Here is a 22450-nt window from a genome sequence, read left to right on the forward strand (position 1 = left end):
TCTTAAGACCTAACCCCACCAGCTTAGTTTTGCTCTCTGTACATCTGCCCTATTATCTCTTAGTATGCCTCTTTTGGTTCTTTCTTTACAGTTTTACTTATATTACCATAAAAATGTTTGACATGCTACTTATATGTGCTAACATATGTGAAAATAACTATTAAAATAAAAAGTGTTGGGGCACCTGGCTGGCTCAGTGGGTAGAGCATGGGACACCTGATCTCAGGGTCGTGAGTTTGAGCCCCATGTCGGGGGTAGAGTTTACTTAAGAAATTATAATAATGATATAAGAAGTGTTCATCTTCAAGATCATCTGGACATCCCCACCCCGTGCGCGCGCGTGCACACACACACACACACACACACACACACACCCCATACTTGATGTGGCCACACTTGGGAAAACAGTGCAGGTTGGGTGTGGGAGTCAGAGAGGCCTGGGGTTCAAGCTCTGCCATTGGCTGGGTGACCTGAATCTCCCTCTGCTACTCTTCCTGGAACCGCCCAGCCTCTGGACTGAGAATTATAAGCATGTACAGCTTGGCAAGTAACCCATTCTCAGGAAATGCAGTTCCTTCTCTTCATGAGACAGCAGCAATGTGGTCAGAGCATTTGTGGTGTGTGTGGGGGGGCGGTGAGAGAACCTCAGACCTAGGAGAGGCAAGGTCTTGGGTATCCCATCCTGGAGACTCTGGGAAGGAGAGTTCAGCTCGGTAACCATGCAGACCATTTCCAGTGGGAGAGAACAGAGTCCCATCCTCATCTGCCCATGTGTGGAAAGCTGCCCAGCCTCCCCACCTCACCTGATGCCCAGGGTTTCCACACTTTTGCCCCATCATCATAGGGCAAAGGGCTGTCTTCGAAGAGGACAGAATAAGAGAGGAGGACCGAGGCAGTGGGGAGGCAGGCTTTCTATACTCAGGCCCACCCATGTGGGAAGCTGGAGCCCTGCTCCCAGTCCTGCTTTAAGTCCAGCTAACTGGAGCATATACCTACAGGTAGGCATTTGTGAGCCACGCCACAAGCACCCCAAGGAGTCACAGGGTTTGAGAAAAGGACTGGACCGAAGAAGAGCTGGAGGATGGGGGTAAAGGACTCTTGTTTCATAGGTAATCACTTCCCCTCTCTGGGCCTCTTTCTCCATGTAGTAAATGGAACAATGAATCATTCGCTCAACAAATATTGAGTACAAACCGTGTGCTGGACACAGCAGGGAATGACAGAAAAGGTCTCTGCTCTCAGGAATTTATATTCTGGATGGGAGACAGACAATAAACAAACAAGGGAAAATAAAATTTCCTAAATGCTGTAATGAAAATAAAGCAAGACAATAAGATAGAAAATTGGAGTAAATGAAAGCCAAGTGTCTTTCCAGGCCACTGTTCTACTTCCTAGGGTCATCAGCTGGAGCTTTGTACCTAAGAGATTGCAGCCCCCTTATCTTGAGAAGGCCTTTGACTGACTCTCACTCCAGGGCTGCTACTGATGATATCCTCAACTAGAAGAAAGGTCCCTAAGTCCTTATCCTAGCCTCTAGTCACTGAAATTCTGAAGTATTTAGAGGGAAGTGTATTAAGGACTGCGACTTAGTTTGAAGTCATCAAAAATAAGGTGGATAAGTAAGATGAATAGAGGGATGGAGAGATGTGTGATAAAGTAATATAGTAAAATACTAATGGCAGAATCTAGGTGGTGGGTATACAGGTGTTCACCATAAAATTCTTTCAACTTAGCTGTATGTCTGAAAGTTTGTTGTTTTTTTTTTTGTCTGAAAGTGTTTGTGATAAAATGTTGGGGGGAAAATCAGGGTTTAACTTTACAAAAAAGTACACTGCATTTTTCAGACAACTCTCCTGTTGGACTCTGGTGCTTCTACCCCACATACACACTTCTTATGAAGTTGTAATCACTTTATTTGTATGTCATCATTATTTTTTCTCACGTATTTCTAAAACTTCCTATGTCCAGTGCTTAATGTTTGCACATCGCAGGAGTATATATGGGGCATGTGACTTGGGGGTGCAGACTTTTTATTGTGTACATTCTCAAAGCAGTGCTCAGGGCACCCTTTCCAGAGAGGGCACATTGGGTTCTACAGTCTCAACCCTTTTTCACTGAGAACAGCTAGAAAAACTGGAGATAACATTTTTGAAAGGCATCAAAGCGCTGCCAGGGCAGTGAGGAATTGTGAAAGCAAGGTTGGGGAGGAAAAGAGTCCCAAACAATGAACCTACTATTGGGATCTCTCTTCCTCTCCCTGGAGGTCTGCTGATTTCTGTGATAGAAGGCTGAGGGGCTTTGCCTATCTGTGATTCCAAAAACTGGCCACATTGCCAGTTCTATACACTCTTCCAGAGCCTCGCCTCTCCCCTACCAAGAGATGGAGTCGATCTCCATTTGAAATGGGGTGGGACTGCCCTGACCAACAGAATGTGGCAGGTATTGAGTGGCCCTGTGCGACTTCCAAAGCTAGGTTGGGCAAGGCAGTACAGTTCTGCCCAGCTCTCTTGGGATGCTGCCCTTGGAAGCTGAACGCCATGTTGTGAGCTCTGCTGGGTTGTAGGTGCCCTGGCCGACAACCCTGGCTAAGGTTCCAGTCAACAACCAGCTTCAGCAGCCAGACTTGTGAGTTGCCAATCCTTCCGATGATTTCGGCCCCCAGCTATCAGGTTATCCCCCCACCTTTGAGTCTTCTAGCTGATGTCCCAATTATGTGGAGCAGACACAAACCACCGTTTTATCCTGTCCAGATTCTTGAACCATGTAGTAAGAGGTGAGCATAATAAATGGCTGTTTTACAATGTGATGTATATCCCCTTGGAAGGTATTCAAAGTTTCAAATTCAAAGTTACAAATCAGGTGGAGGAAGAAGAAGAAAAAGAAACAGCTTACCAGGCCCCGAGTCTCTCACTCTTTTCAGGCACTCATTGCAAGTCAACTGTAAAAGCATTAACAGGGGAAAACCAGAAGCTCCAGGAAGGCCTGCCCTCCCTCTGGGCTTTGGTTTCCTCCTTTGTCCTCCTTCTAGACGAAGGGCCCAAAAAGAGGAAAAGGAAATGCCCTCAGTGTTGGGTGGGAGCACGGGCCATGAAGCTCACGTAACCGGACTGTACGCTGAAGGCCAGAGATGGGCGTCTGCAGGGCCAAGAAAGCACTGCTGCTGATGGGGATGGAGCCTCTGTTCGGGGTCAGGTAGAGCCAGGGGTCGCTCGTTTGTAGTTCTTCCTTGGCAGAATTGAGATGTTCCGTCTTCCTTTTCTCATCAGCCCCGAGACCACGTAGGAGTTGCTCCCCACTGTTAGGTGGGCGTGGTTCGTGAAGGCTCTTTCTCTAACCCTCCAACACACTGGCCACACGCTCATCGGCCCTCCAACCCTTACTGTAGTGCGAACAGGGGCCTTCCTCAGGCTCCTCCACTCAGAGGGCCCGATTTCAGTCATGCCTCTTCTGTCACAATAGCTGAGGAGAAGCTCTGAGACCCCCACAAGCGCCATCGGGTTTCAAATCCCAGTTTTGCCATATACTCCGTTACCACACCTCCTCAGTCCTCAATCTCCTCTTCTGTAACATGGGGTGATGTTACCCATCTCACAGGGCTGTCTTACGGAATAAATGAAATAGCAATGGTGAAGTGTTTAGCATGGTTCTTGTGTGTATGTGTATAATGCTTTTCAGATTGGCTCTTGATGGGCTGCTGCTGGAGTTCTGCACAGCTCCCCGTAATCTTCCTAGGGGCTGGGAGCTTAGTTACAGGACCGTCTTCCGTAACTGTGGAGAGGGGCAGGTCTCTTGTAAATATCGCTGAGGCGCTCCCCCTCCAGCCCCAACACAATCAAACACACGGAGTTTTGCCGAAGCGTCTGGATGGTTCTGCCTCCAGCATGCTTTCCCTTAGGCTGGACTGCATGCGACAAGTGCTCTAAAATGTCCCAACTTTATTTACAATCAGATCCCTGGCTCCCACCCCACCCCAGCTCCTCAGCTTAGCTCAGCTCTAAAGAAGCTGGGTAAGCAGTGACGCTTCTGCCAGGCCTAGAGCGCAGGGTGACGTGCAGAGTGAGCCCTTCACTTCTTCTGGGCTTGTGCCCTAGCCCGCTGAATCTTGTCGGCTGTGGCCGCGTCTGCGGTTCCAGTGCAGTGGGACAACACAAGAGTCAGCTCTGCTTCGTTCCGGTGCTCAATGGCCACATCTGCGGCCTGAGCCACATCCCTGTGGTTTGAGCAGGAGGGGAGATGGTGTCAGGCTGCCCAAGGGCACAGACCGTGCCCCTCATCAGCCCCCTGGTTCAGCCACCCAGCACCCACAGGGCTCTCAGCCGACGCACCCAACGAGAAGCAAGGCCTTGACCTTCTGCTCAGGACCCACGCGGGAGGCATACTTCTTGGCCTCATATTTGTTGTGTTGCTTCATGCAGATCTCGACAAAGGGCTTAGGAGAAGGTGGGGAGAAGGAGAAGATAAGGCAGCGCCTTCCTGTCCTCTTATGAGCAAAAGCCCCATGGACGCATGGTCCTTGTGTATTTCATTCGCCCTTCAGCGTGCATAATCTCGTCCTACCCCCGCCCCAACACACATACAACAGTTGTGATCTCAGCAGTCTCAGGGCAGGAACCACGTATACCACAGATCTGTTAGAGCCTTGTCCATGCGGCCACTCCATCATCCGAGGCTACCCTCTCGCAATAGGAGTCCCCTGCCTTCTCAGGGCCCGTGTTTTCTCTCACGGCTGCCCTTATCCCACCTACCCGCCACACCACTGAACCACCTGCCACAGAAAACAATCCCCCTCAGTCTCATCCACTGCCTCCCGAACATGCCCCCCCGGTGCCCCTCCACCCCCTGCTCCCACAAGACTTTCCCTTTGGCACACGGTGCCGGCAGTGGGCCTCCTTGGGGAGAGCAGCTCATTCCTTCTCCGGCCAACATCTGTGGGCTAATCCGAGCCCACCTGCCCACAGACCTGGCCCACGAGTGTGCTAACTATGCAGGAGGCTGAACAGATGCAGGAATGGGCCATCTGCCTGTCTCTGGGCCTGGTCCCCTCCCCAGGGCTACTCCCCCTGGGCGTGGGGTGGACGCAGGGCCCCTGCCTCACCAGGTAGCCAATGGGCGATTTCTTGCTCTTAGAAAACTTCTCTAGCTCCTCCCAGTCTTCCAGATCTGCCAGGGCGGTCAGCTTCAGCCACCAGAGCCTGCAGGGAAGCTGGGCTCGCAGGTGCTGCGGGGCAGGTGGGCAGTCCCAGGATCTACCCGCGCCCGAGCCTCACTTACCTCTTGTCCGGAATGCGGAAGTCACGTGCCAGCTGCTCCGCGCGCTTGCTGTGGCCGCCAAGGACGAGGGTGGTGACCGTGTCATGCAGAGACAGGTCCACGAAGTGGCCCCCCAGCTCATCTTCCAGGCGCCGCTGCAGCCGCAGGAGCCGCATTTGATCCTCCGTGGCCTGGGGCAGAGATGAGGCCACATGGGGCCGGATGGGGCCAACAGGGACAAGGAGGCAAGACTGGGAGCAGAGGAGGTTCTCAGAAAAGAGTAAGGCAAACCTTGGCTGCGAACTCATTCTTGGCCTTGTAGAAGGCGTCAGCTGCCGTCTGCAGAGCCGCGACTCGCCCCTCGATACGCTACAGGGGCAAGCAGGGAAGCCTGAGCTCACGGCACCAAGGAAATCAGCCTTCCCTACTTGGGCTACACTTCTCTCCCCGGTCCCTGCCCCCTGGGCGACCGGGGTCACTAGGGCCAGCCTTAGCCGCTGGGGGCACCACCCCAGTGTCCCTAGAGGGGACGCGAGCTCCCCGGGACTGACCACCATCCTGGCCTCGTATCTTCTCAGACTCTCCCGCAACAGTGAGGACCAGATGGGGTGTGTACCGGAGAGGAGGCCCAGATGCCTGGAGAAGGAGCCCGACCAGCAGCCAGCCCAGCCCACAGGCCCCACCCACTCTGTGGACCTCAGACCTCCTCTGCAGCGTAGCTGGCTCGGACGTGGAAGCTGCCCAACTCCTGGTGGTTGTCATCCTGATTGTAAAGGTCCTTCAATGTCTCTAGCTCCTGATGCTTACAGAACTGGGGCCATGGACAGGCAGTCAGTCAGCAAGGCCGGCTCAGGGGCTCAGGAGATTCCAGCCCCACCCCTGCCCAGGGCACACACCTGTCGGTACAAACTCAGGGCCATGGGCTGGTTCCGAAGAGTCATGAAAAAGTCTCCTCGGTTTAGCTCATTCTTCAGGTGCAGCAACACCGTGAACACTAAGGAACGATAAGGTGGTGTGGGGACTCTGGCCCGGCCCCGTGCTTAGCCCAGGGGCTCCAGCCTTGCCCTCTCTCAAACCCTGCTTACCCAGATCAGTGTCTCCACTCTCGATGGCCTTGCTCAGTGCCAATTTGCTTCTCTTCATCTTTAGGAGAAGGGGTACCTGCTCCCCAGAGCGTGGCTCATACTCCAGCAGCTGTGGGGTGGGGAGAAAGGCACAGAGAGAAGGAGCTGGACTGGGGGCCTCAAATACCAGTGTCAGAGCATCTGGGGAGGGCTGGGCGCCCACACCTTGATAGCCAGCTCCGTGCGGCCACAGCCATAGGCCCGCGCAGCAATGTCAGAGTAAGAGACGCCTGGCGTGTCCCCCAGCTTCTGGTTAATGGCCCGAGCAACATCCTCGTCGGACACATCCTTCTGTTGCACCTGCAGATGGGGGGGGGTTGTCACACACAGCTGGATCTCACCCTTCACCCCCCTGACCCCACTGGCCCTGGATCAGGACATCCCCCTTCAGCTCTACACTTTGTATTTCCCACATCCCATGGGGGCCTGGAATCCTCTAAATGACTTTGAAGCCCACCCTACGTCCTCACCTTGTAGCAGGCCCAGTGGGCCAGGATCCTGCTGACACCCTGTACTTCAGGAAGGCGCAGGTACTCACAGATCTGGATCGCCAGAGGGTAAAGCCTCCTCAACACCAGCCTGGCAGGCAAAGGGATAAAACATATGGGGGTGAGGTGGGATAGAAAGAGAGGGCAGAGTGGCCCAGCCTGTAACTCAGGCCTCCCAGCTCTCAAAGAAATGGGTGAGCAATGACCACAAGAACCCACCAGGGGCTATAACACCTGCCCGCATAGAGCCCTCCTCCCACAACCCTGGGCTTGCTGTACCTGTCCAACAGCACCTGGATGGTGAGCTGCTTGTATCTGCATTTTACTTGGTTAAGAATCCAGCTGGGGTATGAGCCCTATTTGCCAAGGACTTGCAGGCAGCGTCTTCAGCCCCTTCCCCTTCCCCCACCACCACTGACTGTAAACATCCTTGCAGCTCGTTTGAGGATACTGGCTATAAGTGAGGGGGATCCCGATGTGGTAGTCCCGAATGGCATTGAGCACGCGCAGGTCCTGACACATGCGCACAAAGCTGTCAGGTGGAAATCTGTCGAGGAAACACTTTCCAAAGGAGGCCGCCTGAGAAGAGCCACAGGGTGACAGAGGAGATCGTACCGTTCGCCCCACCCCTCCTGCTAGGGCACCCCCCCTGCCCAGCACCCCACTCCCCAGCACCACTGGCCAGGCCAACCCTGAGCAGACTCTTCTGCATGTCTGGCCGATGCTCATGTCCCGCAGCCTCGATGCACTGCTGCACGGCCTGGGTCAGCTGCCCCAGCTCCTGGATCTCCCGTAGGTACTCATCTGCCTTCTGGCTCTCTTTCTAGGAGGTGGGGGAGGGGTGCCAGGGATGGGGTAATATGACAGAGAACACCCCCATGTCTGGTCCCCCCACCCCTCTGGGCTGTGGTTCAAATGGGCTGGTATGGAGGGGCTGCAGAGGCCAAAGCCCAAACTCCCTTAGCCCACAGTCCACCCAAGGTACCCATACATCCCCCGCCATATCCGCCCACAATTGCTGGCAAGGGGCCTTGATGGTGGCCCTGATTGGTGCCTGGGCTGGGGATAGTAGGGGTTCCCTGCATCTCCCCATCACCACATGGAGGACACCATGTCACTTCAGTCTACCTGAGCTGGCTCTCCCCAGCCCAGTGTCCTGCCTGGACTCCTCTCGACAAGTGGCACCTGGCTGAGTCTACCTTGCCCAGCGAGGGGCATGGGGCTGAGCCAATTACAAAAGGGAAGTAGAAGAGCATCCTGGGATCCAGGGAGAGAAGCCTAGGGCTTTACCTCGTACTCTTTCTGGGCCTCCAACAACAGTGCTCCAGGGGCCATCGAGGCAATTTTGAAGATCTCCTCGCTGGCCACTAGGAGAGAGTGTTGGTGAGTACTGGGAGGGCAGGGAATCCTCAGCACTGCCTCGATGCCCTGATCCTGCCCTGGGTCCCATGGTACCCGGTGAGGGCCTCACCTGGAACCTCATGCAGGAACTCATGGGTGCTACAAGAGAAGATGCGGACCCCATCCAGCTCAGGCACCAGGTAGGAATCTTCATCCAGCACAAACCTGAGCTTGGTCAAGGTTCCCAAGAGCACACGGAAATGCGGAGGGGGAAGTGACCCTCCCTCTCCTCCTTTCCCCTCCCACCCCCCTGCAGGCAGCCCTCCAAGGATACTGGATGCTCTCAGGTGCGTCACCCACCACCATGAGCCGCCTCTCCCAGGCCACCACGACAGCCCTCTCTTTGCTCCGAGGACGGCTGCACCTGTGGGCAGCATCACACATACATCCGGGACACATACAGGACCCTGAGCCCACAGACACTTCTCCCACCTTCCCACATCACTGCTTACATTGCTTTGCCTTGGGACAGCCCTGCACATGCGTGCCGCCCCTTAACCCATTCCTCTGACCAACATCTGCTTCCCTCTCCCCCTGTGCTGTCAGCTCCCAGGGGCATCTGGGGCCCACAGCGGGGCAGGGGTTTCCCTCAAGCATGCATTGGCAGAGATGATAAGATGCAAGCTCCACCTGGCTTGGCCAGTAGACAAGATGAATCAAGGTGTCCCAGGAAACAAGGCTGCACCCGCCCCCAACACAACACCCCCATTCTCACCAGACCATCTGCTTGGGGGGGGCCCGGATGTTGCAGTTGAACTCACACAGCTTCTCCTGAAAGGGTGCAGGGAACATCACGGCCCTGTCCCGGTAGTCACCAGTCTGGTTAAAAAGCCCTTTCCCCTACCGCTAACAGATCTTTCCTGGGTAAGGCAGGGTGCCCCCATGTTGTCCCAGGATCACACCTTGAGTGATGCCGTCCCCATCCAGATGTAGCCCGTGTCTGTGAAGAGTGCCAGGTGTCGGGAGGTGAAGGAGACTGCCATCTGCAGGAAGCTGCTCACTCCGGGGGCCAGGCCAGGGGGTGTCTGGGACAGGCCAGGGAGGACACCAGATGTTTTCTCGGAGCTTCCCCCACTGCCTCCTCCACTCCCTGCCTTCCATTTCACTCCCACTCAGGGCCCTCACCACTGCCGAGCAGGCTGCATGGTCGAGGAGGTAAAGATCAGGCCCCACGGCCAGAAGAATGTGTGCAGCTCGCTCCTGGCACAGTGTGGTCCAGCATGAGGGTGCGCTCTGCAGACCTGCAGCCGGGGAAGGGGACAACTTCAGGATGACCAGAGCCCACAGCTTCTGCCTCTCTTGCCCCCCCCCCCGCCCCCGCCCCCAGTCTGGAGGCACGTCTGTGGGTGCTGAGTGACTGTCTCAGGAATATCAGGGCTCACCCGGCACCTCCGGCATCCGGCGAAGTTTAAGATCACCCACATTGGCGCTGAGCGTAAAGCGGTGGGCCCCAGTGAGGATGGCCACCCCCGAACCAAACTCAGTATGGAAGATCCGGGCGTCTAGAACCCGGTTCTGGAGCACCTCCTGGGGAGAGGGGCCATGGGTTGAGGGAGCCAGAGTCCCAGACTCCATCCCTTTCCCCAGCCCCCTGCAGCCCCTACATTGCCCATGCTGAAGTGTCTCCGGAAGTCGCCATGAAGCCCGTAGACCAGCACTACACCATCTTCCTGCACGCAGAGCAGCTCCTCCTCAGCTGACCAGCCTAGGGACACCACGGGCCCACTCTTCCACTGCAGAGGAGACGGAGGTTCCTGAGGCTGTCCTTGGGACACAGACCCAGCCTAACCCCAGTGGGGATCAGGGGTGCTCACCAGCAGACTGGCCAGAGGCAGGCCAGAGGCAGAGTAGATCTCAAGCACTGGCCGTACGCTGGCCACCTTCTCCTTCCGCCACGGGTTCCTCAGCAGTGCTGTAGTTGAAGAAGAGATTTTCTGTCCAGCTCCCCAGGCCCACCCCATATGAAGCAAGCTTCAGGAGAACCAAAATTTAAAGCATCTCAGCAGGGGGTGAGAAATGGGGGGGAAGAGGGGTGGCCACGTTAGCAAGAACCACCTGACAACAAGGACCCCAGGCATAATACACCTCGAGTTCACCCCATTGTCCCAGAACATGCAGTGGCAGAGGGGTGACATACCAATGGGGCCCCCATAGGGCGCAGCGGCTACCAGGCAGTCCCTGAGTTCCTCCTTCAGGTCCCAGTCCATGCTGTACAGCTCATACTTCCTGCCCACACAGAGGCAAGCAGAAATTAGCCTCCTCATGACCCTGTGTCCAGATGGAGTGAGCCCACAGGAACCCCTAAAGCTTCCATTTGTCCTTCACAGGGCAGTCGAGGCCCCCCACAGGTGGGAGAGGGCGATGCCTAGAGACAGCTCGGGCAACTGACCACATGCATGTGTAGGGACAGCAGGTAACGGAGCAGAGGGTGTTGGCAGGGCAGGACGTGGTTCGTTGGGCAAGTGTCCAAGGATGGCAGGAGCTCCCGGCACAAGAGACAGGCTACGTGGTCAATATCCAGGGCTAAAACTGAGGTGGGACTAGGGTGGGGTGGCTGGCTTGGGCCTGCATTAGCAGGAAATCAGATCCTCTAAGGAGGGTCTCGCAGGGCAGGTAGGCTTTCTTCTATTTCTGGTTTTTAACACCAAAGCAGGTTGTCCAGCCAGGGGTCCCCCTCAACGCTTGTCGATAACGATCTCCGTTTTAGAGGCACTGAGTTAGTTAGCAAGTACTTACTTGAAAGAAACCCCAGAGGAGCTCTTCGGTGACTCCAGAGCTGGGGGGACAGAGCCCTGGGCTAGAGATGTCAATCTCTGAATGCTCAGCTTATGGGAGTAACAGAAATCACAAGCTGGCACGAGATGACTGCAATCTGAGATGGGCGTGGGTCGCCAAGAGTGTGTGTGGCATGAAGACGGAGTAGCAGGCCTAAGGCATGCCATCATTTGAAGGCTGGAGGTGGGGACAAGGGATGGAAAAGGAGTGGGTCCTATCCCAGGAAGCCAAGAGAAGGCAGCATTTAAGGGGAGTGTTTCCTCCAGTATCATTTTGGGGGCCTTCCTGATTAAGAATCCGAAAGATGCCTACCATTATCTTCTATCTGACATTCTTCTTGGGGTTCTAGCAAAATAATTTAAGAAAAAAATAAAAAGAGGTTTATATTTCGGAAAAGGAGTGAGTTTGCTGCTATTCACAAATAAAGTGATTGTCTACTTAGAAAATCCAAAGCAGGCTATGGAATAATGAACAAAAGAGCTCAGAAGAGCGATCAACAAAAACCTACATATTTTCTATCCTGATAAATTTTATTTTTTTATTTTTTTTAAAGATTTTATTTATTTATTTGAGAGAGAGAGAATGAGAGCCAGAGAGCACGAGAGGGAAGAGCGTCAGAGGGAGAAGCAGACTCCCTGCTGAGCAGGGAGCCCGATGCGGGACTCGATCCCGGGACTCCAGGATCGTGACCTGAGCCGAAGGCAGTCGCTTAACCAACTGAGCCACCCAGGCGCCCTATACTGATAAATTTTATATATCATAGCAAGAATCAATTAGAATATGACTTTAAAAGACCCTAATCATGACAGCAATAAAATGATGATATGCAAGAATAAACCTAACAAAAGTTTTTACAAAATACAATCATGGGGTGGGGGGAAAGAGAGTTGAACCAGGAAACAGATTCTTAACTATAGAGAACAAACTGAGGGTGACGGGAGGGGGTGGGCGGGGGGTGGGGCTGGGGTGGGGGGGGTTGGTTAAATAGGTGATGGGAATTAAGGAGGGCACCGCTGAGATGGGCACCAGGTGTTTTCTGTAGTGACGAATCGCTAAATTCTACACCTGAAACTAACATTACACTGTAAGATAATGAACTGGAATTTAAATAAAAATTTGAAAGAGGGACATCTAGGTGGCTCAGGTCATGATCTCACGGTCCTGGGATTGAGTCCCTCATCAGGCTCCCGGCTCAGCTGGGAGTCGCTTCTCCCTCTATCCCTCCCCCTGCTTGTACTTGTGCTCGTTCTCTCTCTCTCTCTCTCAAAAATAAATAAAATCTTAAAAAAAAAGTTAAAAAAAATGAAATCAAAGTTTACTCAAAGATATAGAAAACCTGGAGAAACATTCCAAATTGATCTATGAATGCATAAGAACTCCAATAAAAACCACTCCCAGGGGCGCCTGGGGGGCTCAGTCGTTAAGCGTCTGCCTTCGGCTCGGGTCGTGGTCCCAGGGTCCTGGGATCCAGCCCCGCATCGGGCTTCCTGCTCCGCGGGAAGCCTGCTTCTCCCTCTCCCGCTCCCCCTGCTTGTGTTCCTGCTCTCGCTGTCTCTGTCAAATAAATAAATAAAATCTTCAAAAATAAATGAATAAATAAATACTATTGGGGCGCCTGGCTGGCTCAGCTGGTGGAGCGTGCAACTCTTGATCTTAAGGTTGTGAGTTCGAGCCCCACATTGGGTGCAGACATTACTTAAAAATAAAGTCTTTAAAAAATAAAAATAAATACTACTAAAGAACTCCTGTACATTGTTGGTGGAATGTAAAATGGTGTAGCTGCCAAGGAAGAGTCTGATGGTTCTTCAAATAAATAAACACAGAATTACATGTGATCCAGCAATTCTATTCAGGGTATATATCCAATAAACTGAAAACAGTCTCAAAGGGACATTTGTACAACCATGTTCATAGCAGCATTATTCATAATAGCCATGAGATAGAAGTAACCCAAGTATCCATTGATGGAATATTGCATAAATAAAATGTGTTATATACGTACAATATTATTTAGCCTTAAGAAGGAATGAAATTTTGATACAGGCTACAATACGGATAAGCCTTGAGGACAGGACAGTATGCTAAGTGAAATAAACCAGTCACAAAAAGACAAATACTGTATGCTTCCACTCTCTACCATAGTCACATTCATAGAAACAGAAAACAGAATGGTGGCTGGGGGAGGCGGAACATGGGGAGTTATTATTTAATGGTTATAGAATTTCAATTTTGCAAGATGAAAAAGTTCTGGAGATTTCATTGCACAACATGAATATACTTAACACTACTGGACTATTCTTTAGAAGGTTAAGGTAGTAAATTTTACGTTATGTATATTTAACCACCATCTTTAAAGACTTATTTTTTATTTCTGGGGGAGAGACAGAGGGAGAGGGAGAGAGAGACTCTCAAGCAGACTCCCCACTGAGCAGGGAGCCTGACGCGGGGCTTGATCTCACAACCCTGAGATCATGACCTGAGGCGAAATCAAGAGTCGGATGCCCAACTGACTGAGCCACCCAGGCACCCCTAACCACAACTTTTTTTAAATGTTCACGTTTAGGGACACCTGGCTGGCTCAGTCAGTAGAACGTGTGACTCCTGCTTTTGGGGGTGTAAGTTTGAGCCCCACGTTGGGTGTAGAGATTATTTAAAAATAAAATCTTAAAAAAATGTTTGTATTTATATGTCCCCCCCAAAAAAAAACCCTACTAAAATAGTCAAATCTCTCTTCTAAGAAGAGTTTCAGGAGTACATAATGTATCTTGTCTCCTTTCCCTTAACATAAGGGATGTTTCTACTAAAGTACCTGAAGCAATGTGTCCAAAACCAAGCTAACCCCTTCCCCACAAAACTCACTCTCCTTTCTCATCTTAAGCCAAAAATCCAGTCATCCTCAATTCCTTGCTCTACCTCCTTCTTACCCAGTGCAACCCATGACGATCTCCTTTGATTTTGTTCCCTAAATACTCTTCTGACGCATCCCCTTCTATTTCCAACATTACTGCCCCAGTATTCCCCATCTTCAACTTCTCCCTGGCCTGTTGCTTGCTCTTTCCAAAAGGAACTTACTTATTTACACACACATACACACACACAAACACATACACCCCTGGCAATCCAGCCACACTGGCTCTCTTTGTTTAGATGATTGAGAGTGTCCTAGTCTTTCCAGCCTCAGGACCTTTGTATATGCTCTTTTCCAACACACTCCCTGCACCTACATTTACTCATCTCCTGGATGAGGCATTATTGTTTCCTTCATTAAGTCTTCTTTACCTCTAACCTCCTAGTCTATTATACTCTCTTAGGACCTTATAGCTCTCCTTTACAGTGATTATGATTAAACAAATACTGAGTCATTAATGTTTATCAACTGTCTCTCCTGCTGGCTATAAGCTCTATGAGAGCAGACAAGGTCCATGTCTTTTTATTGGTTGATACACATTCAGCCCTGCAAAGGGTTGGGCAAAATTAATAAACAGGATTAATCCAAGTTTGGTTTTCAAGATAAAAATGGCTTAAATTCTGGAGCCCTATCAGAACTAGTAACCATGCCCGCTCGTTCCCTTCCCAAATTCAGTGAGCTTTCCAGAACATTACTTCCAACACAAAAGAATCCTGTCCTGCAGACAGGACTCGAAATGCAATGCCTGTTATCATTCATTTACTTACTGGAACACGTCCTGGCATAAAGCTATGCACAAATAGGAATAAAACCAAATACCTGCATTTAAAATATTTCCACTCCGGTGAAGCTAGAATATGCTATATTTTCCTGTTAAAAACAGCAACAACAACCAAAAACCCTACGGTTTAACACAGGTTCTAGAAGAACACTGGATTCAAAGCCTGGCTCCACCACTTATCAGCTGTGTAACCTGGCCACCTAACCTCTCTGTGCCTCAGTTTCCCTATTTAGTAAGATGGGGCTAATAACGATACCTACCTCTCCTGTAAAAGAGAGCTATAAGGTCCTAGGGGAGTATAATAGACTAGGAGGTTTGTCGTGAGACAAACAAGTTAATACATATAAAATACTTAACATAGTGTCTAGCACACAGAACGGCTCAACAGCCATTATCAAAAATCACACATCCTCCACAGCAAGGCTTAGACCTCTACTCTTCCTGGCAGCACAGGACAGGAAAGATGGCTAGCCAGACAGGTCATGTCTATGGCATGCACTCAACACTTACTCGCATTTAAAACTTTTCTGGTGTATCAACAAAGCTAAGACTGCATGTGAAAAACAGGAGTTCTGTGGTAATGAGGTAATTGTCTTTAGCATTCTCTGGCTTAACAAATTTTTGTAGGCAACATGTATTTTCCAAGGTAATATAAGGTCATATTTTTAAAAGTGTATGATGTATGAAACACTAAGTTACATGGCTACTTTTGTCAAATGGCATACCTTCTCCACAAAAACAGTTGAAATCGTTGTTACTTCCTACTGACCTTACTGCTTTTTAATTAAATTTTGGCATTTTTTTCATACTGCATATTTCATATGCATATTTATAAGAGATAAGAATTATGAATAAACAACAAATGCAACAGATCTCTAAAAATCGCCACAAAGCATTTGTCCTTCTTGGAAGTGTTAAGAGCTGACATTCTGTGTATCAAAAATTACACTGAAATGTTTTAATATGTGAATAACAACGGTATAGTTTCACTAACACAAAAGAGTACTTTGTATTGAAATACGACCCCAGTGCAGTATCTTCATAACCTTTAGTCGAAACCAATAAAGTATTTTTAAAACTGTATTGGGCAACTACTACATAACAGGCACTGTTCTAAAGATGCATTGAACATAGATAAACATAGTCTTGGCCCTCGAGGAACTTAGTTTAGCAGAAGAATCCTGTGCAAATATTGCCCTACTGTGCTATTCATAACAGACCATAACACTGGGCCCATGAGGCCCAAAGGAAAGTCAGCTGATTCTACTGGAAATGGGTCAGGGAAGATTTTAGAAAGAACCCTTGAACTAAGCCCTGAAAGATGAGCAAAAATTCTTCAGTGAGATAGAGGTCAATAGCAGTACCTACAGAAGGAACTGCAGGCTGGCTGCAAACACGGGAAGCCATGAAACACTGTGGTGTACTGGGGTCCTATAATTCTGTGCAACTAGAATGCAAGACTTGGGTAGGAGGAGGGCAGACGGAGCTGGAGACAAATAGAGGCTGACTTACAGATGTTCCAATAGGAGTTTGTATGTTACCCTACAAAGAAGTGACGCCACTGAAAAATCCTTATCAGGGTAATGATGTGATCGGTTTACACTTCACTTCAATCGTTTAGGACTCTACAAGTCCCGTGAGAGGGCTGAGTGTCCTCACTCGCGGGGCCCCCGGATTCGCCCCCTTCTCCTAGTTTGCTGTTACCCCACCCGCCGTGCGATCCCGCCTCCCGCGGAGCGCCCCTGTAGTCCGACTTTGGCAGCACTACCCCGCAGGAGACTGGACACTCGCTGTCACCCGCAGGCCGTCTCCCTCAACGTGATCTGAGCATCCTTTCGGAGGCTGACAGATCTGAGCTTCAGCTTTGGGCTCTGCCCCTACTCGTGTGACCGCGATGTGATTGCCTCAGTTTCCTTCCTGGAGCTGGGGAAGGCCCGGCCCCCTGGTCATTAGGCCGCTGTGCGTTAAGTGGTAGACGCCGGGGGAGAGCCGGCTAGGGGCGGACCCCAGCGCCCACAGTGACGGGGGCGCGCGCCGCCGGCTCCGCCCGAAGACTCAAGCCGGCGGGCGAGCTGGGTAAGCCGGGCCGTGGGCGGCAGGGCGGGGCGGCTCACCGGTAAAAGGCAGAGTCCCCGAGCGGGTTCCAGTTCGCCGTGTAGCAGTCCATGGCTAGTGCAGGCGGCGGCTGGGCAGCGCCGAGGGGACACCCGCCTAGCACGGGCTCCGGGCCGACACTTCCGCTTCCGCCCGTCCGGGTCACGTGGCGAGGCTGCCGCCACGGCCATCACCACTGTGGGCAGCTGCACTCGGCCGCCACCGCGCCCCCGCCCACACCCGGGCCTCGTGCCCGCCCGGGTGGGCCCGGCCCTGGCCCCTGCCCGCCGCCGCGGCCACCCCCGCCGCCTTCCTGTCTCCTCGGGCGCCGGGGGTCGCGCAGGGCGGGACATGGGTGACCGGAAGTGGAAGCTGTGAGCGTCGCCGCCCGGGGCTCCAAGGCCCGAGGCGCCGTCGGGGCCGCCGCGACGCACGCATGGAGAGCGCTGGGCTCCGGGCTGCGCACCGACGGCTAACCGGGACGCACGGGTTCCGCCGGGCGCGGGCTGTGCAGAACCGACTGGCCTCCCGGGGCGCGGGAACATGAGGCTAGGCCCGGAGCCCCCAGAGGGCGAGGCGCGCGGTGCGCGGGCCTGCCCCGGGCGTGGGTGAACAGTGCGGAGCCCCGGGACTCGGTAATTGGCGCTAGCGGGCGCGCGCATGCGCGGGGCGGCGGCGGGCACGTGGCGGGGCTCAGGGCGGCGCCGCGCGGGAAGCGCCTCGGTGCCCTGGTGGCCCGCGGGCTGACGACCCCCCGCCTCCGGTCCCCACCATGGGTCCCGCTCTGCCGCCGCCACCTCGCCTCCGTAGCCCTGAGCAGCCCGGGAGGGGCCGGCGCAGGTCTCATTTATCCTGGGGCGGGCCCTGGGGCCGACCTGTCCGGAGTCCCCGCCCGCGCACGGCTTAGTGGCCTCTCCCCGCAGCCCGTCATTGGCAGCGGCGGCATGGTCTTCTGTCTGGAGAACGAGGAGCCGCGCCTCCCCCTGCGAAGCGCCATGGTCCACCTCCAGGCCTCGGAAGTCCAGCAGCTGCTACACAACAAGTTCGTGGTCATCTTGGGGGACTCAAGTGAGTGCCCCTCTAGGTTCACACTACCCAGCCTCGCACCTTCAGTCTGTTTTCTATGACTGGACCCTTTGTCACCATCCGAAACCTCCTTTCTGACCCCTAGTCTGTTCCAGTCCAGTAGATTTTCTGTTTTTTATTTCCCCATGCAACCGTCCACAGGTGTCCTGACCAATGTAGTCTGTCACATTTTTTACCCCATCCTTGCTCAGCATTTTCCTCCCTGACAGCCTCCCATACTTTCCTTCATGGGAGCAGTGGACTGTGTTGTCTGTCTCCTGGGTGACTTGGCCGACTTACTTCTGCCAGGTGATTGGGCCACTGTGTACTAAGTTGGGGGTCATGCACTGTCAGAAGGCAGAGGTAGTACCAGGATTTTTTTAACCTCACCTTTTTTCCTGCCTCTCTAATGAACTCCATAGAGGTGGTGTTGGGCAGCCCCAACCTTGGGAAGATGGGAGGCCTGGACTTGGGAGGAGCTAGGGTGGGGTGAGGCTTGTTTTAGCCTCAGGATCTCTGTCTCCCTGCAGTCCAGCGGGCTGTGTACAAGGACCTGGTGCTCTTGCTCCAGAGGGACTCACTGCTCACAGCCGCCCAGTTGAAAGCCAAGGTGAGGGAAGCTTGGTAGCCACGCCAGTGGTGGGTGGGCACAGACCCTGGCCTGGCAGGGTCTTCCTCCCTGGCAGGGTCTGACCAGCTGGGTGGGGGGGGTGGGCAGGGGGAGCTGAGCTTTGAACAGGACCAGCTGGTGGCTGGGGGTCAGCTGGGCGAGCTACACAACGGGACGCAGTACCGGGAGGTCCGCCAGTTCTGCTCGGGTTCTGGCCACCACCTTGTGCGCTTCTACTTCCTCACCCGCGTTTACTCCGAGTACCTCGAGGGCGTCCTGGAGGAGCTGACATATGGGCCTGCCCCGGACCTGGTGATCATCAACTCCTGCCTCTGGGATCTCTCCAGGTTGGGGCGGGGGGAGAGGGAAATACTGGTTGGGGGTGGAGGTATGGCTCAGAGGCCCTGTCCTCTTGCCCACCCTCTGTGCTGTCCGACAGGTATGGCCGCTGCTCGATGGAGAGCTACCGGGAGAACCTGGAGCGGGTGTTTGTGCGCATGGACCAGGTGTTGCCAGACTCGTGCCTGCTGGTGTGGAACATGGCCATGCCCTTGGGGGAGCGTGTCACTGGGGGTTTCCTTCTGCCAGAGGCAAGTGACTGAGGCCCTTCAGGATGGGGGAGGAGGCAGCTGACTGGTAGACAGAGAGCCTTCCCTCCCGACCCTGCTTCATTGTGCGGCTCTTAGATGCTGCACTTTCTTACTCAGCTCCAGCCCCTGGCAGGGTCTCTGCGGCGGGATGTGGTTGAAGGGAACTTCTACAGTGCGACACTGGCCGGGGACCACTGCTTTGATGTCCTCGACCTCCACTTTCATTTTCGGCATGCGGTACAGCACCGTCACCGGGACGGTGTCCACTGGGACCAACATGCGCACCGCCACCTCTCACACTTGCTTCTGACCCACGTGGCCGACGCCTGGGGCGTGGAGCTGCCCAAGCGTGACTATCCCTCTGGTGAGCCCTACCACAAGGGAGTAGGAGAGTGATGCAGAGGGGGTTCTTAGAGCATAGGGCTCAGAAACAGAATAGGACAGAGTACTCGGAGTAGAGGCCTATTGAAGGATTGTTGTAGCTCCTGAGTGCACCTTTCTCATCCCCTGGGGAGGGTGAGATCACGGGAGCAACGTTTTGATCTAAGTTCTGGTTCCGTATGGTCTAGCTTATAGTCATCTCTGTATGTGAGTGAGTTTATGTAAGCTTTGAGCACATAAGGCAGCGTGTCAAAAGACCCCTATCCCACAGATGAGTAGGGAAGAAATGCGGGGACTTCTAGCCAGGCATGGGGGTGGGGGGGTGGAAAGATGGAAATGGAGGAAGGGCAGTCATGCGATGTTGCAGAAGCAAAGAAGCCCCTCAGCTGGTGCTGTCAAGCCTCTCAGTTCCTGCTTGCTCTCAAAAGGAGCATGGTGGCTGATTGTTTCCATGTCTGCTTTCCCCCTGGATCATGTCCACAAAGGGCGAGGTTCCTACCTTGTTGCCAGCTCATCCCTTTTGACCTTGGTGTCTAGCACAATTGCTATGTACATGGTACCTACAGGGTAGTGTTTGTTGAGTTGGGGGCACAAGTCATGTTAGAAGGCTGTTTATAGCAGCACCAGAGGGTGTGAGGGCACAGAGAGGCCAGGAATGTCACGGAGGTAAACAAGGACTTGGTAGCCAGGAGTTGGAGCCGTGAGGAGGTGGATTAGGACTTTGACTATATAATGGTTAGGTTTCTTTGTTTTTTAGATGAGAACTAATCCCTAGCAAAGAGAGGGGTGCTCTAATGGTTGTAAGGCTAGTTTGTGGTGACTTAGGTCTTCTGAACTCAGTTTGGAGGTCCAGGAATAGGGATGTGAAAAGGAGGAGTTAGGTGGGAGGATGTGATTGGTGAATTTGGTTCCGGCAGACCTCTGAGGTGCTGTGGGTTGTGAGACCCACAACGTGAGAGGGTGTCATGGTGTCTAGAGAGAAGACTTCTCAGGCTCATTTGTTGGTCCTTGGGGAGGAGCTAGGAGAGGAAAAGGCTACAGATAGAGGAACCGGGCATACAAAGGGAGAAGGCTCTAGAGGGAAGCATGAGGTCAGGGCAGAGGCAGATCTGTGACTTTGAGAAAGGCCAGGAAGAAGGAACGTACCCTGGGCTTGGCCTGAGATGAGAGAGAATGAAGAAGACGGGGTAGGAAGCAGAGGGTGCCCCCGCCTGGTGGCCCTTTTCTCCAGGAGGAGGGAAGAGAGGTTTAAGAGTGTGGACAACCAGAATTCTGGGCGGCCTGGCTCTCAGGCCTAAAACAAACAACCATCCCGTTCTTAGACCCGTGGATTGAGGACTGGCGAGAGCCGGATCATCCGTTCCAGGGGAGCCATGGGCAGCCCCCAGACTTCGGGGAGCAGCTGGCCTTGCCCCCACCCCAGCTCTCTCCCCTGCCCCCTCCCATGCCTTTCCCCTACCCCATTCCTCAGCCCTCGCCACCTCCCTTGTTTCCGCCCCTGCCCCAGGACACCCCTTTTTTCCCAGGCCAGCCCTTCCCACCCCACGAATTCTTCAATTATAATTCAACAGAAGACTTCTCGATGTCATCCCACTTAGGTAGGTGCCTCCGCAGCCTCCCCTCCCACCTCTCCCAGCCTCCCTGTGCGCCTGCCCCAACGTGCCCAAGCGGACCGAGAAGAGTTGGATAGCTCCTTGTGCCCCAGGGTTGGGTCCAGTCACTGCTGGATCTACAACAACGTCTGTAGACTCGTTAATTAACTCATTGATTGTCATAATTTGCTGGTTTGGTGGTAGGGGAAGCGGTGTTGCCATTTCGTAGATGGGGAAACAGAAGCCCAGAGAAGCTCACCCTGGAGGATTGAAGCTGCCCGGAGGCAGAGCTGGGCTCACCTGGTCAGAAGCCCGCTCTCTGATAATGGCTGGTTCTTTTGTAGGATGTGGCCCTGGAGTGAACTTTGTGCCTGGCCCCCTGCCACCTCCAGTCCCTGGCCCTATCCCCCATGGTCAGCACCGGGGCCCAGTGGTCCACCGGGGGATGCCACGCTGTGCTCCCAACAGCCCCTACCACGTGCCGAGGATGGGGGGGCCCTGCAGGCAGCGGCTCAGACACTCAGACAGACTGATCCACACAAACAAACTGGACAGACAGCCTCCTGCCCATTCGGGGACATGGCCTGGGTAGACTGGATCTTGGACTGGGGCTGGATGTGCCAGTGGCCCTACAGGGCCTGCTTGCCACCCCCGGTGCTGGGTCAGGGTGTCTGTTATGCCTGGCATTGTTCTTGTCCATTGCTGTCACTAATAAAGGCATGGAAGAACAGAGTGGCATCTTCCTGTGTGAGGGGATGGGTTTCCCAAACCATGATCTGAAGAGTTGGGGAGCTGCCTCTGGGCCCTCTCCAGCCTTGGCCCTTTCACCTCACACTATTTAAAAATCATTGAACGTGTCCTTCCTGCTATCTCACACACTCATTTCCACCCTTACCAGAACACAGGTGTGCTTAAAGATCCCGGAGGGGTCCCCTGTCGTCAGCTGCTCTTTGGGATTGGAAGATAGCAAGGGCTGAGTTGAAACTGTCAATATTTTATTTGGAATTTGGGATCTGGCGAATTCTCTATTTTCTGGTGTTATGCATTCAGGTATATGTTCAACATTCATCTATTTCTGGATAAGTACACATACCTTAGTTATCTGTACAACTCTTGGCACTGGGTGGACATTCATTAAGTGGTTGGAACTAAACAAGCTTCCAAACTCAAGTGGAAGACTGATTAGAAATCCATTATTTAATAGATATAATGCACAAGGGGAGCAAACTGAACACAGACCAACCTCTTTGTTTGGGGGGGTGGGACTTGGCGCTGAGGGAGAATTCCAAGATTGGGGGGTGGTAAGATGCCGTGACAAACTGTAAGGAAGCTAAGAAAGAGTACAGGGTTTCAGCTTTGACAAGTGGTGTTGACCCTAGGTTTGTGATACT

At 53.1% G+C, this 22450-nt stretch overlaps 2 protein-coding genes across 8 annotated transcripts; one reads left to right on the top strand and one right to left on the bottom strand.

Annotated features, from left to right (window-relative positions):
* Positions 1–2735: 2735 nt before the first annotated feature.
* VPS16 (VPS16 core subunit of CORVET and HOPS complexes) lies at positions 2736–16978 on the bottom strand. Of its 2 annotated transcripts, XM_028118682.2 has the most exons (24): positions 16842–16978; positions 10401–10489; positions 10078–10175; positions 9868–9996; positions 9646–9790; positions 9389–9504; positions 9166–9288; positions 8979–9034; positions 8538–8627; positions 8334–8428; positions 8153–8229; positions 7554–7685; positions 7314–7441; positions 7142–7177; positions 6845–6953; positions 6540–6674; positions 6336–6444; positions 6147–6244; positions 5954–6061; positions 5542–5619; positions 5272–5441; positions 5096–5192; positions 4326–4429; positions 2736–4210 (listed from the first exon to the last, which is right to left on the bottom strand). In XM_028118682.2, exons 1-24 carry the CDS (start codon positions 16892–16894, stop codon positions 4066–4068), a joined length of 2520 nt encoding a protein of 839 aa, XP_027974483.1. In that variant the 5' UTR covers positions 16895–16978; the 3' UTR covers positions 2736–4065. The 2 variants fall into 2 exon arrangements, with proteins under 2 accessions (XP_027974483.1, XP_087882854.1); XM_088026728.1 differs by lacking the exons at positions 2736–4210; positions 5096–5192 and having other exon boundaries at positions 4328–4429.
* On the top strand, positions 16714–21789 carry PCED1A (PC-esterase domain containing 1A). Of its 6 annotated transcripts, none has more exons than XM_028118684.2 (8): positions 16714–16803; positions 17745–17889; positions 18417–18496; positions 18605–18843; positions 18936–19086; positions 19183–19450; positions 20790–21065; positions 21404–21789. In XM_028118684.2, the coding sequence occupies exons 2-8, from the start codon at positions 17766–17768 to the stop codon at positions 21649–21651; spliced, it is 1386 nt and encodes a 461-aa protein (XP_027974485.1). In that variant the 5' UTR covers positions 16714–16803; positions 17745–17765; the 3' UTR covers positions 21652–21789. The 6 variants fall into 6 exon arrangements, with proteins under 6 accessions (XP_027974485.1, XP_027974491.1, XP_027974484.1 ...); XM_028118690.2 differs by lacking the exon at positions 16714–16803 and adding an exon at positions 17002–17456 and having other exon boundaries at positions 18936–19026; positions 19330–19450; XM_028118683.2 differs by lacking the exon at positions 16714–16803 and adding an exon at positions 17003–17456.
* The last annotated feature ends 661 nt before the right edge of the window (positions 21790–22450 follow it).

Source organism: Eumetopias jubatus, unplaced genomic scaffold, assembly GCF_037043125.1.
Source record: "Eumetopias jubatus isolate StellerSeaLion01/CBP00866 unplaced genomic scaffold, mEumJub1_p1.0 scaffold_9, whole genome shotgun sequence".
NCBI classification, from domain to species: Eukaryota; Metazoa; Chordata; class Mammalia; order Carnivora; family Otariidae; genus Eumetopias; species Eumetopias jubatus.

What these genes read in the sequence shown, in the direction of transcription:
- PCED1A (XM_028118684.2), top strand. Translation starts at nt 17,766, where the DNA reads ATGGTCTTCTGTCTGGAGAACGAGGAGCCGCGCCTCCCCCTGCGAAGC. An exon ending in TGCCTCTGGGATCTCTCCAG is followed by an intron (nt 18,844 to 18,935) that starts GTTGGGGCGGGG and finishes GCTGTCCGACAG; the next exon opens with GTATGGCCGCTGCTCGATGG. An exon ending in CAAGCGTGACTATCCCTCTG is followed by an intron (nt 19,451 to 20,789) that starts GTGAGCCCTACC and finishes TCCCGTTCTTAG; the next exon opens with ACCCGTGGATTGAGGACTGG.
- VPS16 (XM_028118682.2), bottom strand. Translation starts at nt 16,894, where the DNA reads ATGGACTGCTACACGGCGAACTGGAACCCGCTCGGGGACTCTGCCTTT. An exon ending in GAGTGGAGACACTGATCTGG is followed by an intron (nt 6,245 to 6,335) that starts GTAAGCAGGGTT and finishes ATCGTTCCTTAG; the next exon opens with TGTTCACGGTGTTGCTGCAC. An exon ending in CCCTGAGTTTGTACCGACAG is followed by an intron (nt 6,062 to 6,146) that starts GTGTGTGCCCTG and finishes CCATGGCCCCAG; the next exon opens with TTCTGTAAGCATCAGGAGCT.